General features: G+C 40.5%; 3 protein-coding genes across 3 annotated transcripts; 1 reads left to right on the top strand and 2 right to left on the bottom strand.

Annotated features, from left to right (window-relative positions):
- The first annotated feature begins 2625 nt into the window (after positions 1-2625).
- On the top strand, positions 2626-4671 carry otol1b (otolin 1b). The gene is made up of 5 exons (XM_072458405.1): positions 2626-2721; positions 2947-3334; positions 3411-3500; positions 3580-3651; positions 3717-4671. Exons 2-5 carry the CDS (start codon positions 2953-2955, stop codon positions 4598-4600), a joined length of 1428 nt encoding a protein of 475 aa, XP_072314506.1. The 5' UTR covers positions 2626-2721; positions 2947-2952; the 3' UTR covers positions 4601-4671.
- A 672-nt stretch (positions 4672-5343) lies between these two features.
- On the bottom strand, positions 5344-6781 carry LOC140371092 (high affinity immunoglobulin gamma Fc receptor I-like). The gene is made up of 5 exons (XM_072458393.1): positions 6720-6781; positions 6615-6644; positions 6186-6479; positions 5761-6024; positions 5344-5678 (listed from the first exon to the last, which is right to left on the bottom strand). The coding sequence occupies exons 1-5, from the start codon at positions 6742-6744 to the stop codon at positions 5407-5409; spliced, it is 885 nt and encodes a 294-aa protein (XP_072314494.1). The 5' UTR covers positions 6745-6781; the 3' UTR covers positions 5344-5406.
- Positions 6782-7150: 369 nt separating this feature from the next.
- Positions 7151-12615, bottom strand: rabgef1l (RAB guanine nucleotide exchange factor (GEF) 1, like). Its single transcript, XM_072464107.1, has 9 exons — positions 12470-12615; positions 11176-11362; positions 10700-10875; positions 9931-10106; positions 9784-9865; positions 9578-9710; positions 9394-9485; positions 9055-9311; positions 7151-8881 (listed from the first exon to the last, which is right to left on the bottom strand). Coding segments are annotated over exons 1-9 (1515 nt in total). The 5' UTR covers positions 12471-12615; the 3' UTR covers positions 7151-8470.
- Between the last annotated feature and the right edge of the window lie 930 nt (positions 12616-13545).

Below are 13545 nucleotides of genomic sequence, written 5' to 3'. Positions count from 1 at the left end.
GCCACCACTGTTGCTCTGTGGATGTGAGCGAAGGGGGACTAACTAAATAGGGACTGTTTTCACACTGGAAAAATACTGTTCCTGGTACTTTTTTTTCTGTTCTAGTCCCCATTTGTAGGAAGTAGGGACTGGGGCCACTCTTTGGAGACATTCCTGCTGAGGAACCTTTTTGTTAATAAAAGTACATAACAATCATTTTATTTTTAAGTATGTTTCATTCATTGTTTAACTTAGACAAACTTTTTTTGATCCACAAGAGAATTTTCTTGGACACAGTAGCTCCAAAAGTAAAAGTCTTAATTAAAAATAACTGTGTATATATGTGTTTTATTGGTATTTTAATTTGTTTAAACTTTTTTTACTTTTAATGTGCAGGTTTAAAGTGTTCTATAATATATGAGTGGGATGAAGGAAAATACTTCTGTATGCCTAACCTAATTTAATATTTAAATGTTCTAATTGTAAAGTCAGTTAGAGGCTGATGTTGCTGTGTGAGCAAATGGGAAAAGGGTGTAATTATTGGGAGTAATTGGTACTGTTATGTGTAAAAATCCTTCATGTAACTTGTATGTATGTAGGGTCCACCATCTGCCTGTCTCCATTGGAAACGTTCTAGCCTACTGTAGGGCATTAAACCTGTAGGGCATTAATCTAGTGCTTCAATAACAAGGGCAAACAGGTTTTCTTACTGTGTTCTTCTCTGTGTCTCCATTTAGACCGATACATTTAAAGCCACACTGTAGAACATCCAGACAACGCAAAAAAATGTACATACTGCACCTTTGAGATAATTTGAAAGATAAAATACTTTTTTAGAGACGTTGGTTGATTGCATGGTTCTGGGCAACAGTCTCTGCAAAAGTCATTCATTTCTAATTCAACAGCCTCCTTAAATCTAATGTTAAGTCTCATTGTGAAAGACACAGATTCAGACAGTCAGTCAATTGAAGATGCAAGTGGGCTGTCAGTTCTTTACATTGTGGCTTTCTCACCTCTCATTCACTATAGACCCTCTCTTTATGGGAACAGGGGTAAATGTAAGATAATGCAGCTCTGGGCTCCGCTGCGCTCCTTGAGTGTGCAATGTGTGTGGATGATGTTCGGCCTGGTGCCAGTGTTGAATGAACAGACAGCCGAATGGGGCCTGGGTCCACTGTAAGATAAGCGCTGCTGTTGTGTGGTCTGAATGCAGCAGAGGCAACAGGGTCGAGTCTGGAAGCCCCCTGTAGGAACTATACTCTACGCATACGATTACACACCACATCTACAACTATGTATGATATATATGACTACAGTGCATTTTTTGGCTTTGCAGATATTTCAGCCCAAATTGTGCTGTGAGACCTATCTACTGGATAGGAATGGCCAATAGAGTCAAAGTTTAACCACACCCGCCGTTAAAGGTGGGGTACAGACAGACAGCTAACCTATATGCCGCTATAAGTCTATATTAAAGGAAAAATCTGCTCACCTAACGTACCGATGCTTCTGATTCGAGTTCACAGTTCTCATTTCCTCTCTTCTTCCTGCTCACTCAAAGCTGGACATGGATCTCTCTGAGGGAGTGGGGTCTTTGACAACCCAGGCATGTCCACTACTCAAACCTTCATTGTCACGGACAAGTCGAGAGTGCAGATCAGACAGCGAGCAGAAAATCACTTCTGCTCTAAAATCTGATACTATCTTGTTACACCGTTCATGAGAGAGGGTCATTGTCCTGTGGCACAGCATGGATCATAGAGAAATGTGACTGCAGGCAGTGGTCAGGGAAGCGTTACAAACACACCCAGGCTTTGGTGAGAAAGAGGATAATCTTTTTTACACCACATCTCTGCTTCTGCAAACATCCCAGATCTGGTGGTTGGTTTGGCTTATAAGACATGCTGCAAATATTATATCATATGTCTTTTGAACGAATGTCAATGTCTAATGCTTGTCTCCATTGAGATGCCTGGCATGTTCCACAGTATGGCATTAAACTTTAGATTGATAAAAAGACTCCTTAAAAAATTCGTTCTAATTGTGAAAGGGCTCGCTGTTCCACAGAGCTGGCATGTACAGTCACTTGGCCTGGTGGCGCCACCCATGTGTCTCCAAAGAGATGAATAAGTTAAATACTGTAGAACATTCCAGTCAAATAATTTGCATCTCCAATTAGACAGGCAGACCCTCCTCCAGAAACGTTTAAAAAGTGCACTTTTTATTTACTTTTTCAAGTCTTTGATGATCTCTGACTAACTTAGATTTCCACTTTTATGCTCTGCAGTGTGCATCATTCTGGTTAAACTTAGCTGAAAGCTGTAGTAGCCTACTTCAGCACTGATCCATCTTTGCCTGGCTCACAGCATGGCGAGAGGCTGCTGGGCACTGTGGCCAGTCAGTTGAAAGTTTGGGGAGTATCAGGTGACCCATTGCCCCGCGGCCTTTGCACCTCACCTGCTGTGAGTGAGAGAGAGCTCCTGGCGGCTGCTGTATCCTGTATCACAAAAGCACCTTTCTACACAACAAGGCCTGAGAGAGCGGGCCACAGCACACTGATTCTCCCCGGGTCAGCTCCAGTCACCTGTAGTTGGGTTTCAGACCTCCCCCTGCACCTCCAGCAGACGCTCATTGGTGGACATGTGCAGGTAGCCCAAGTCTGGAAGAAATATCAGTGGGACGAGGAGCTTCAGGCACCACCACTAAAGAGGATAAATGACTGTGGCACTTATGCATCGGAGGGTGAGTTAAACGTACACATAGTTATGTATTTTAAGTTTCGTTCTACTGTTGCTCTGTTAAATGAATGGATAGAGTTTTTAAATATAATGTCGTTGTTTGGAATGGGAAAGATCATTATTAACCAAATTGAGTAAGGAGCTGAGCTATGCACGGAACAGTAAATGTATGTACATTGACAAATGACAATGATGTGGCCAGTAATGTTATTCTGCTGTCTAACTGCAGTGAACCATGAGGATTGTTCGATCCACACTTGTGGTTTTTCTGGTCATTCTCTCAGTGGGCTTCTGTGTTGAAGCTAAAACTACACCAAAGCCCAAATACCAGTACACCAAAAAGCCAGCTCCACAGGTGACCATGCACAGCTCCGTCACTACCAGCAAGCCCAAGACCCTGAAAATAGTGGTGACTCCCAGCCCCGCACCAGCCCAGCCACCGCCCATCGTAGAGGGGACCACCTATCCCAGCCATGCTTATCCTCCAGACTATAACGGCCTCGGGGCGATCCCGGACAACTACACACTGGACTATAATGAGTGCTACTTTAACTTTTGTGAATGTTGTCCTCCTGAACCAGGTCCCAGGGGGCCACAGGGAGACAGAGGCCTGACAGGTACTACAAGTACAGTTTTAGTTACTTTCACAGAATTTTTAGCACAGTATTTTATACTTCCTATAATTTAATATAGGTGCACCTGGTGACCGGGGACTTGCAGGATCACCCGGTTTACTTGGACCACCTGGTCTAAGTGGTCCCATCGGGCTTAAAGGAGACAAAGGTGGTCTTTTCTAGCACATGTGTTCATAGGAGTAAATAGTGTTGTTGTATTGTATATTGTAAATTTGCTCTCTTTTTAGGGGATAAAGGTGACAGAGGGAACAATGGTCCAGCAGGGTCACCTGGGATTCTAGGGAAACCAGGACAAAAGGGTAGATTTTTGTTTCTTTCTTTAAAATAAATAAATAACATGTTTGACATTGTTCTTTGTCCATAGGAGATATTGGCTCAAAAGGTGTAAAGGGTGATTTTGGACTACACGGGATCAAAGGTGAAGTTGGAGCAAAAGGCGAGCCAGGTGTGAATGGGACAGCAGGAGAGAAAGGAGAGCCAGGCAAAGACGGTCCACCAAGACCCGTCGGGCCTGGGCTTAAAGGAGAGAAAGGAGACAGGGGTGAATGTGGCACATTTGGAGAAAGAGGTTCTAAAGGTGAAAGGGGCGACCTAGGGCCTGCTGGGGTTCAGGGTCCCATGGGCATACCAGGAACCAATGGTAAGCATGGTATCCCCGGTACTGTCGGCGTCAGAGGAGATCCAGGAATCCCTGGACCCAAAGGTGAACCAGGGTTGAGCGGTCCCCAAGGGCCACCAGGGATGAGGTTTCCTGGGCCCAAGGGTGACAGAGGTTATCCTGGCATGAGAGGAGAGCGAGGAATGAGAGGCTTTAAAGGAACAAAAGGCACAAGTATAATCCAGAGACACTCAGCCTTCAGTGTGGGCATCTCTCCCAGAAAGTCCTTTCCTCCCTCTGGATTCCCCATTCGATTTGACAAAGTCTTTTACAATGACGAAAATCACTTCAACATAACTACTAACAGCTTCACGTGTGTCTTCGCTGGGGTCTATGTGTTCTCTTTTCATATCACTGTCCGCAACCAGCCCCTGAGGGCCACACTGGTGGTGAATGGCTCTCGGAGGGTGCGGATCCGGGACTCCCTGTATGGGCAGGACATTGACCAAGCCTCCACTCTGGTGGTGCAGCAGCTGAATGAGGGGGACCAGGTGTGGGTGGAGACGCTCAGGGACTGGAACGGGGTCTATGCCAGCACTGAGGACGACAGCATCTTCTCTGGTTTCCTGCTTTATCCAAAGAGTGTCTGAACATCTGTTTTACTGACTTGTTTTGTACACATGAATATAATTTTACCATCAAGATCTGTCAACACTGTGATTTTTTTTATGATACCTAATGTTTAGATGAAAGGGTTTTTTTTTTTCTATTCTGTACTTTTACAGTAAAATGTACAATTCCATAAAACCATTCAACAAAACACTGAGTTTGTCGTATTTCACCAACTCGAATCTTGTGACACTTCTCTTTTAATTGAAAAGACAATATTTGCTGACAGTGAATAATGAGTAGTTCTCTTGTTGCATCACTCCCCAATAGTATTGTTTGGGGTTTTTCAAAGTGTGTAGTGTTTGTATTATATAATAGATATTTTGTGGTGTTTATTTATTATTGTCTTCACTTGACAAGACTTAAGACTTTATTTTAAATAGCCTGCATAGATAATAATTTTACATTTTGTTAATAGCCACAATATTGATCTAAAAAGGCTTAACACTAGAAACAGTCATTGACGTACTGTTCAAAACGGCAGAACTGAGCCTTTTCATAGTGAACTCACCAGAACAAGCAGGGATATTCTTTTTATTTTGTTTTTATTGTTGGACTGACTCAGAGTTTGAATTTTCTATTCAACTCTAATCAGGCTGTAGTGTTTGTGCAGGTCCCAAGCGTGGATAAATTAATTGATCATCTTATTTAAATGAAAAACAGCTTATACCTTTACCAAATGAGTATGAAAGTATGTTTTGATTTGAAAGGAAAAACAATGCCGTTTTAAACTCAAGTTTGTCATTTATTCAATGTTTTTCATCAACTGGCATGACAATGTTTCATCTCAATTTTGGTACATTTCAGATTCACTCCACTGGGACAGGCCTAGCTGAGACACCTTAGCATTGCATTTGAATGGGCCATTTGACCTCGGAATTACATAGAAGTTGTCAAAAGTTGGGGTTCCATAGCGGCTGCCGTTGATGTAGAAAGAGTAGAGGACTCGAGGGGCAGGGTCAGGAACATTGTACTCAAGTGCACATTTAAGCTTAAGTTTAGACAAAGAATTCAACAGTGCATCTTTAACAATACTCAAAGTGGGCTGCGTCAGAGGTTCTAAGAGAGAAAGGGAAACAATTAAGAAAATACAGTAGATAGAGTAGAAACTTTTCCCATTCCAATATATTATTTATCTTACCTACAACTTGGACTGACACTTGAGCTGAAATGACCGACATTGTGCGTCCATTTTGATTCCAAGATGCTCTGCAAGTATGCTCGCCCCCGTCCTCAAGAGTCAAATTGTTCAGGACAAACTTGGGGTCATTTTGTTCTAAAACTTCCACCCCATTTCTATACAGGATCACCTGATGGATGGGATGGTTGCCTCGAACATGACACGTCATCTCTATCGGGAACCCAACCACACCCTTGGACGGGGCGTCTAAGATAGCCCATCCACCTACACAAAGAAAAAGGTATAGGAGGTTAAAAGGTTATGGTCAAATGAAGGTAATAATAGTACATTCAGTTTTCCAAGCGAATGCAAAATGATACTTTGGCTAAATGCAAACATCACGTTTTGTCTAACTTCATTGGCAAGAGTAAATTGTCACTACTTACCATGTACGCTTATGTCTACTGCCACACTTTCGGAAGTAGGTATGTCTTGAACGCTTGTATGTCGAATACCTTTGCAAGAGTAATTCCCATTATCTTTGGTCTTGATGTTCAACAAAACCAGTTCTTCACCGGCATATGGGAGTCGTTTGTGTCCACAATGCCATGTGTAGGTCCAGATTGATTTGTACTGAGTAGCAGGAGCCACGCATTTGAGTCTCACCGTCTGACCAGTGAAGACCTTTGAATGTCCCGTGACAATCTCCAATGCGGGCTGAGATGCATATGTTAAAGGATCTGTAAGAAGAAAACCCACACAAACACGCCACGCATTGAATCAAAACATTTAAATAATAAAGCTGATGAATAGAATGCCATAGAAGTTTGTTTTTCTGCGAATGCGCTTTTCAGCGTAAACGGTGTGGGACTCACTCAAGTGTACGAGCATCAATGTAGCCAACACTAAATCAAAAATAGTTGAAAGTTAGTTATCATGCAAAAATGATGTATATGGAACGTAAAGTAAGCCAAACTCACCGAAAAGTGAAAACATCCGATCCATAGTAATGTTCTGCTGTTCTGTTGTGCTGTTCTGTATGATGCTGAGAGAAGTGAAAGTGGTCACATCCTCATTCACTTCCTTTGTTTAATCAAGGTCCGCCCAATTTATGCAAGTCCACAAATAATTCACTTATTTCTAACTAGGGCTGGGCTACATGATATTTGATTGGTCATATTGTACTGTGATTCATTGCTTGTTAAATGCAGCTCTATGCTCACTCCTTCTGTGACTCTGTGTGACAGGTGGATTTAAGTGTGAAGTGAAGTGTAAACCTTGTTTTCTGCAGTAATTTAAAAAGCAAACCTATATACAAGCTTAGCAAAAATAATGCAATTCTTCAATATGTCTGCAAGTTGGAATGTAATGGGACCTAATTAAAAAGAATACTCCGTGAAATATAATCCGATACCATTTTACTTTTTAATAATTGTCAGCACACACCCATAGATGCAAATAAACCAATACTGCCCAATAAGTTACATTTAAATAGAAGACAGTATTGTTTTTCCATGACACAAACCTATAAGGTTGCCAAGATAATGTTCAAAACCTAAAACATTACATAAATGACTTCATACAGTGCAATGCAGTTATTCAAGCCATTGTTAAAATCCAGATTAAAAGCTTATTGCCAAAATTAAAAGTGAACAATTACACATATACTGACAAAACGTCATGAAATAAATGTAACACAAGTTAACAGCACTGCTCTCCCATTAAGAATGAGAATCTGCTAAGGTTCCTTCATTTAACATAGATCTCAAACAAGAGAATGTGCCTCTGATTAAATAAATGGTATTTTGTACAACCAAACGATAACGGAAATGTGAGGTCTAGAGCACATTCAACGATGCTATACAACTGACACTCAGTGCACCCAGGAGAATCAATAACCTACACCTCATAGAAAAATAAAATACATTTTAAAACACCCATTTAGGACTGGAGTAGAAGGTCTGGTATTACCAAGACAACAGTCATACATTGGAGTTCTTATGGAGTCATGAACAGGAAAATATCTATACAACAAATGCACCATAACACAAACCGTTGCCATCTAAAACAATGAGTTGATCAAAACGTCATAAGCATAAAGAACTTCTTTTTTGAAACAAAGGAAGTTACAGAGAACTGGAACTTCTTCATTCTTAGAAAAAAGAAATGAAAGAAGAAAAGAAAGAAAGAAATGCAGATGACTTGCATCAAACATTTCCACGTAAAGCAACAGAAAATAAATCATTTTCAATCTGAATCACTGTTGAGTGTAACTGCGGTGAATAAATACAATTCTGGAAGAGCTTTTAAAAGTAGCATGTCCTATAAAAGGATTTACTGCATGAGAGAAAACTATACACGTTATACTATGTATTAATTACACTAATTGACATAAACCCAAAACCAAAAGGTTAGCCTGTGTGTTATCAGATGTAGTATAAATTATTATTGTTGTTATTGTTGTGTGTTTAAATACATAAAAAGCAGTTGGACCTGTTTCAATTTTAAAATTCTAATGCTGTTATAAGTGTGGTATCATAAATAAAATAAAATTAAGGTTAATATTATTAGTATACCAATAGCTGTGTTCGATATTATCATTGGTGTTCCGTGGATCCTAAAAGCCCATCTTTATTATGGGGACGGTGACGGTATATTTAAAATCAAATGCCTAATGTTCTTGGACATTGAGGTGGAAGAAGTAGGATGATGCAGAGTGGATCTCCAAACATTAACCAGCAAACACTTGTGGCTGTAGCGGTGGGGGCAGGAGCTCGTTCTCTACATTTTCAGAGTCAATGGCAGATGCAGAGTTGGAAGTGGCTGGATTTGGGAGGTCTGGTGGAAAACTTTCCAAAACACTCTGCACTTTTTGCTCTACCTCATCTGTCCAATCGATAAGGTCGCTCTCTAGCTGCCGTGCCTTCTCTATGACACTGTCCTGCCTTTCCCCTAAACCAGTTAAAAGATCCAGCCGTTTGTGGACCTGGCTGAGGGCTGAGCTGTCTGGGGAGTCGGTGGAGCCACTGGCTCCTTGTGTCCAGTGAGGAGAGGCCTGACCGGACATGTAGAGCTCAAACTCTTCAGTACTCAGATTCAGAGACTGGCCATCCAGCTTTTCAATAAAGGCCACTGCACAGCACTGGGGAGAGATGACAACATGTTACTACACATGTCTAACATCAAAGAACGAGGATAAGAATTGTATCAATATAGTTTTTAATTAATGATTTAAATAAAACACATTATATTTTAACCAGTATTTTGTATTTGTTTATATTTAGTTTACTGTCACTGTGTCATCATTTGTATTACCAGGTTAGTGAAGTAGTATCCATCTTCTCCAGTCATGAGCCGGCTAGGGATGCAGAAGCGAGTAATGTATTGGATGTTGGACTGCAGTCGTGGAGGGTTTGCCTTGAGTACAATATAAATGAGCGTCGGGAGAAAGTCATCTGCTGATGCTGCCTCCTTTTTGCTGATTTTAATTGCATTAAAGATATGCTTGCTGCAGCGAGTTATGCAACCGAGCTTGTCTTTCGGAACACGCTTGGAATCCATTTCAATGACATCTGAGGAAGAAATTATTTTCCTTAAATTGTACTTTTAAAACATGTAATGTTATGGGCTCCAAGGAGTCCTAGTATGCCTAACCTGTGATCGCTTTGACCACACTGTCTGAAACTTCAGGGATCTCCTCATCTACAGGAACACACAGCATCTCAATGGTGACCCAATGCAAGGCTCTATGAGAAAAACAGCAAAAGCCGATGAACTAAAAGATGAAACATAAATATATGGCTAAAGTTTATACAAGTCATGCATTTTTTATTCTGACCTAATTCTTTTCTGAATTGCCAAATCCTTCTTTTCATCATCAGTGGTCTCAGGACAGAAAACCTCTTTGTACAGTCGAGTCATCATATATTTTTCAACTGCATCCATAACACTGTCAACATGTTCAGTGGAACCTTGTGAAATACACACAATTAAATTACATAATACAACTAAACTTGCTTTTACAAAGTGACAGCAAAGGCATACCTTTAAATTGTGTGTGCAGGCGGTCAGATAGATTTTGGTAAAAGTCCTGGACACACTCTGACAGTTCATCAACACCCATTTCCTGTACGGATAAACTATACAGTATTTGCACAAAACACAGAGACACACAAAAAAAATGGTACTTACTCGCTTATACACCATGCTTTCAGTGAAAGCCCGGCATTGTTTAAAAATCTCCCTGCCGGACTTTAGTGGCTTAAGAAAGTCTATGAACTCTCGTGTTGCATGGTCTGTGTCAGCTGAAGGATGACGGCTTGATGAAAAACTAGGACTTGGAGTGGACTGAGAGTCAAAGGCATTATCTGTAAACATAGAAGTTATACATTGTGAAATATATAATAATAAGGGGGGAAATACATATACATATACATGTATATGTATGTATATATATGTATGACTGTATATATGTATGAAAATATAGAGCACCAAAAACAAAACAGTACAAATTCATGAAGCTTGTTTTCACAGTGCCTATTTAGGTTGACATAAAAAAGCTCTTGATCCGAGGACAGTGCGGTGCCTGGGTCAGTGTGAACACGACAGCCGCACTCTGCTCTCTCAGACCACTCCAAACCGGTGGTCTCAGAGGGGCTCCTGTCGCAGTCTGGAGCAAGCCCTTAGATTAATTGCATATCAATCTGTGTGTGTGGTAAAACCTCTGTGCTGTTTGTTAGTGCACATCACCCTCACAGAGTGCCACGAGTAAAAGAAAAATGAAAAGTGCCAGTGGGCGTACATGTGTCCACTTTTAACTGGACTGTGTTTGCTTTAAGCACGTTGATTTCTTCTAATGTGTGTGAACAAGAAAGTGAAATAAATCAAACCAGATCTACATCTAGTGCGCACAGGGCCTGCTCCACTAATGTGTGAAAACACCATAAAGCTCAAAGTGTACCTTTTTTTGGTGGGGTCTTGGTTGAAGGAGTAAAAAACTTTGTGACTGTGTTCACTTTGCTGGATTTTTCTTTTGTCTTTCTTTCTTCAAACTTGCTGAAGGGTGTGATTGCTGGTTGGGATTGTGGCGGCTTCTGATGTCTACTTGCATAAGCTTCTTCTTCTTCTCGCTGCAGTCTGTAAATAATTATATAACATATAGAATACAGTATGGCTGCAAACTAATTATTATTTTAAATCGTTTTATTAAATTAAATTGTGATTTTAATTTCTGCCCTGTAAATCAATACCCAATGGAAGTACCCAAATAAACTAAACTAAATCGATTGACAATTATTTAAATAATCAATTTGGTGTGATTAATAATATTTTTGTTTTAGCAATAAATAAAGCAAAAAAGCACAGGAAAATAAGGCTAATGCTAACTCTACAAAAAAAATCTTTGCAATTCACAGGAGACTGAGACTTTAATCCCACCTTTCAGCAAGTGCCCAGTCCTCTTGAATTTGTTTTTGTCTTTCTCGCTGGTTCTCCTCTCTCCAACACTTGGAGCAGAGGCCCTGCCAAGCGTTATTGCCAAAATAACCACATCCTTTTTTGCAGAGCAGCTCCGATTGGTCCAAATGGATCCCACGCCGTTCAGTTCGCTGACTCATTGTGTTCACTAAAAATGGGCAAACATGAGCACAATAAATATCATTACCATCTCTTGGTAATAAGAAGACAAAGGTGAGGCCTTTAATTATAAAAATGAATATAAATTAGAGTGTGTTCATATTGTGTGTGCTCAGAAAGTATCAAAAAGTTATTCTTTGACTTTGGAGAGCAGCTTCAGTGACACGCTCTCTCTGTGTGAAGGAAAGGTTTCACAGGTCTTTCCTTCCTGTTATTGTCAGATTGTACGATAATACTGCTAACCCTGTATGATCTGAATATGTGTTATCCATCTGTTATAATCATGTGCATTACTGTAACTTAATGCCATTTCTGGTGCAATCATTACTGAAGCCACTTTATTCCATATGCTGCACTGTAAATAATTATAGCCATAGTCACTTAGTGTATATCAATTTATAATACTTCATACTGTTCATCTGCTATTTATTCCGCACATATGCTGCACTGTACAAAACAGCCGCTTACTGAACATAAGAGATCGTATTTATATTTTTGCTATATCTGCACTTATCTACTAAGATATTAAGTAAGATTTTAGTTTAGTGTAGTACATCTAGTTTTTATTCTCCCGATGTTCTTGATTTGTACATTGCAACTGAAATTTCCCCAGATAAAGATTCTTATCTTGTCCTGTGCTGTCAAACCTTCTCAGCTATTCAGATTTCCCTGCACATAAATACAAAGTGTTCCAAAAATACAAAACAACCCCAGATAAAGTATGCAATAAGGTCAGAGTAGTTTGGAGATTGCAGGGTTGGACTGATGAGGGATAAATGCAAATGTAGCACCGTAATTAGTGCTGAACAAGGATTAGCCAAAACAAGACGAGGGCAACACAAGCTACGAACGCAGAAGTAGCAGAAAACCTCCAAATATATATTTGTTGCTTTAACCAATATCCTGCAGTGTAGGTTGCTGACAGTAACATTCCGCACCCTGTGCTGTAACAGTGCTATGGGTAACATACGATGACTATCATCCTTGGAGCTAGGTTAGCTAACGTTAGCTAATTGGTGAGCTAGCAGATTTACGCGATAATGTGGGTTGTGGCCGACAATCGTAATCATTCAGTGTTGGATTTGATTGTACGTACTCTTCTTTTTGCAGTTTGGAGATGATATAGGGGATTCTTGGTGTTTGTCTCGGCTCCAGTCCCGTTTGGGTGGGTGTTTACATTAGCCAGGCGGCTAGCTCCTATCCACTACCATTTTGTCCCAGATCGTTTTCTCGATGGTTTTACATAGCACTGTGTGCTGCTGCCCCCTAGCGGTGTAACCTCCTGTTTAATAACAGCTCCTCACATGATATTTCTTGTCCACAACAGTAAAAACCCACACCAAATCAAACATTAAGTGGGCTATAATATTATAAATTAATTATTTTTATAAAAATACTACGCATATGAATTTCACAATGATTAGTGTCTTTGCGAAAGTACAAAGTTCTATTTGCAGCCTAGCCCAGACAAAGTCATTTAAATATGAAGACCTTTGGATTGAAGATTTTTACGCTCAACTTCACACAAGTGGACGGATGACACAGTGGCTGTGGCACATTAACTACATAGGGGCACTTGAAAATGGCATGTAAGTTTTGGGCCGAATTGGAATGTAATTGGCGTGGTAATAGTTTTGAACTCATGTAGGATTGTGTGTTTGAAATGTGTGTTCCCTCCTTATCTCTCTCTTTTTTTTTTTTTTTAAACCTTCACCTTTCATTGCAAAGGACATTGGTTCAACATTGATATTGTGTTAGGGTTTTTTGTTGAATCAAAGTTGATGACAAAGCATTGAATCAGAATCAGAAAAGGTGTCGTTGAACAAAGTTCGCAAACATAGGATTTGCTTCTTCTGTTACTTTATATGGCGGTTGGCAGCCAAATGAAAAGGTGCATTTACTGCCACCTACTTGCCTGACCCGCCAGCCCCGCCCACATTCTGTTCGAATGCCTGAGGGTCTGGAATCGGAGTCAGAGCCAATGAAATCGTCAGTAATCCATTTATCGGCCAATCCCAGTCGGAGGTTTTAACGCGTCACACTGAGAATACGGAATTAGCGCTTTCCACCCCCTTTCCAAAACATTCAAGATGGCGGACCCGGCTCGTGACGGAGTGTTTACTTCTGCTCTTGCTTCGGTTTGAACAATCAGGAAAGTCCGCTCTACTCACC

The sequence above is a fragment of the Eucyclogobius newberryi genome, unplaced genomic scaffold (assembly GCF_026437365.1).
Source record: "Eucyclogobius newberryi isolate DKJ021-1_F unplaced genomic scaffold, fEucNew1.0.hap1 SCAF_10, whole genome shotgun sequence".
Taxonomy (NCBI): Eukaryota; Metazoa; Chordata; class Actinopteri; order Gobiiformes; family Gobiidae; genus Eucyclogobius; species Eucyclogobius newberryi.
This window is presented reverse-complemented; position numbering and strand designations above follow the sequence as displayed.

Coding starts and splice junctions, on each gene's coding strand:
- otol1b (XM_072458405.1), top strand. CDS start 2,953: ATGAGGATTGTTCGATCCACACTTGTGGTTTTTCTGGTCATTCTCTCA. Junction 3,335..3,410: donor GGGAGACAGAGGCCTGACAG/GTACTACAAGTA, acceptor AATTTAATATAG/GTGCACCTGGTGACCGGGGA. Junction 3,652..3,716: donor AGGGAAACCAGGACAAAAGG/GTAGATTTTTGT, acceptor CTTTGTCCATAG/GAGATATTGGCTCAAAAGGT.
- LOC140371092 (XM_072458393.1), bottom strand. CDS start 6,744: ATGGATCGGATGTTTTCACTTTTCG. Junction 6,645..6,719: donor TCGGATGTTTTCACTTTTCG/GTGAGTTTGGCT, acceptor TTTTTGATTTAG/TGTTGGCTACATTGATGCTC. Junction 6,025..6,185: donor AGTAGACATAAGCGTACATG/GTAAGTAGTGAC, acceptor TTCTTTGTGTAG/GTGGATGGGCTATCTTAGAC.
- rabgef1l (XM_072464107.1), bottom strand. Junction 10,876..11,175: donor GACTGGGCACTTGCTGAAAG/GTGGGATTAAAG, acceptor AATTATTTACAG/ACTGCAGCGAGAAGAAGAAG. Junction 9,711..9,783: donor CCTGCACACACAATTTAAAG/GTATGCCTTTGC, acceptor GTATTTCACAAG/GTTCCACTGAACATGTTGAC.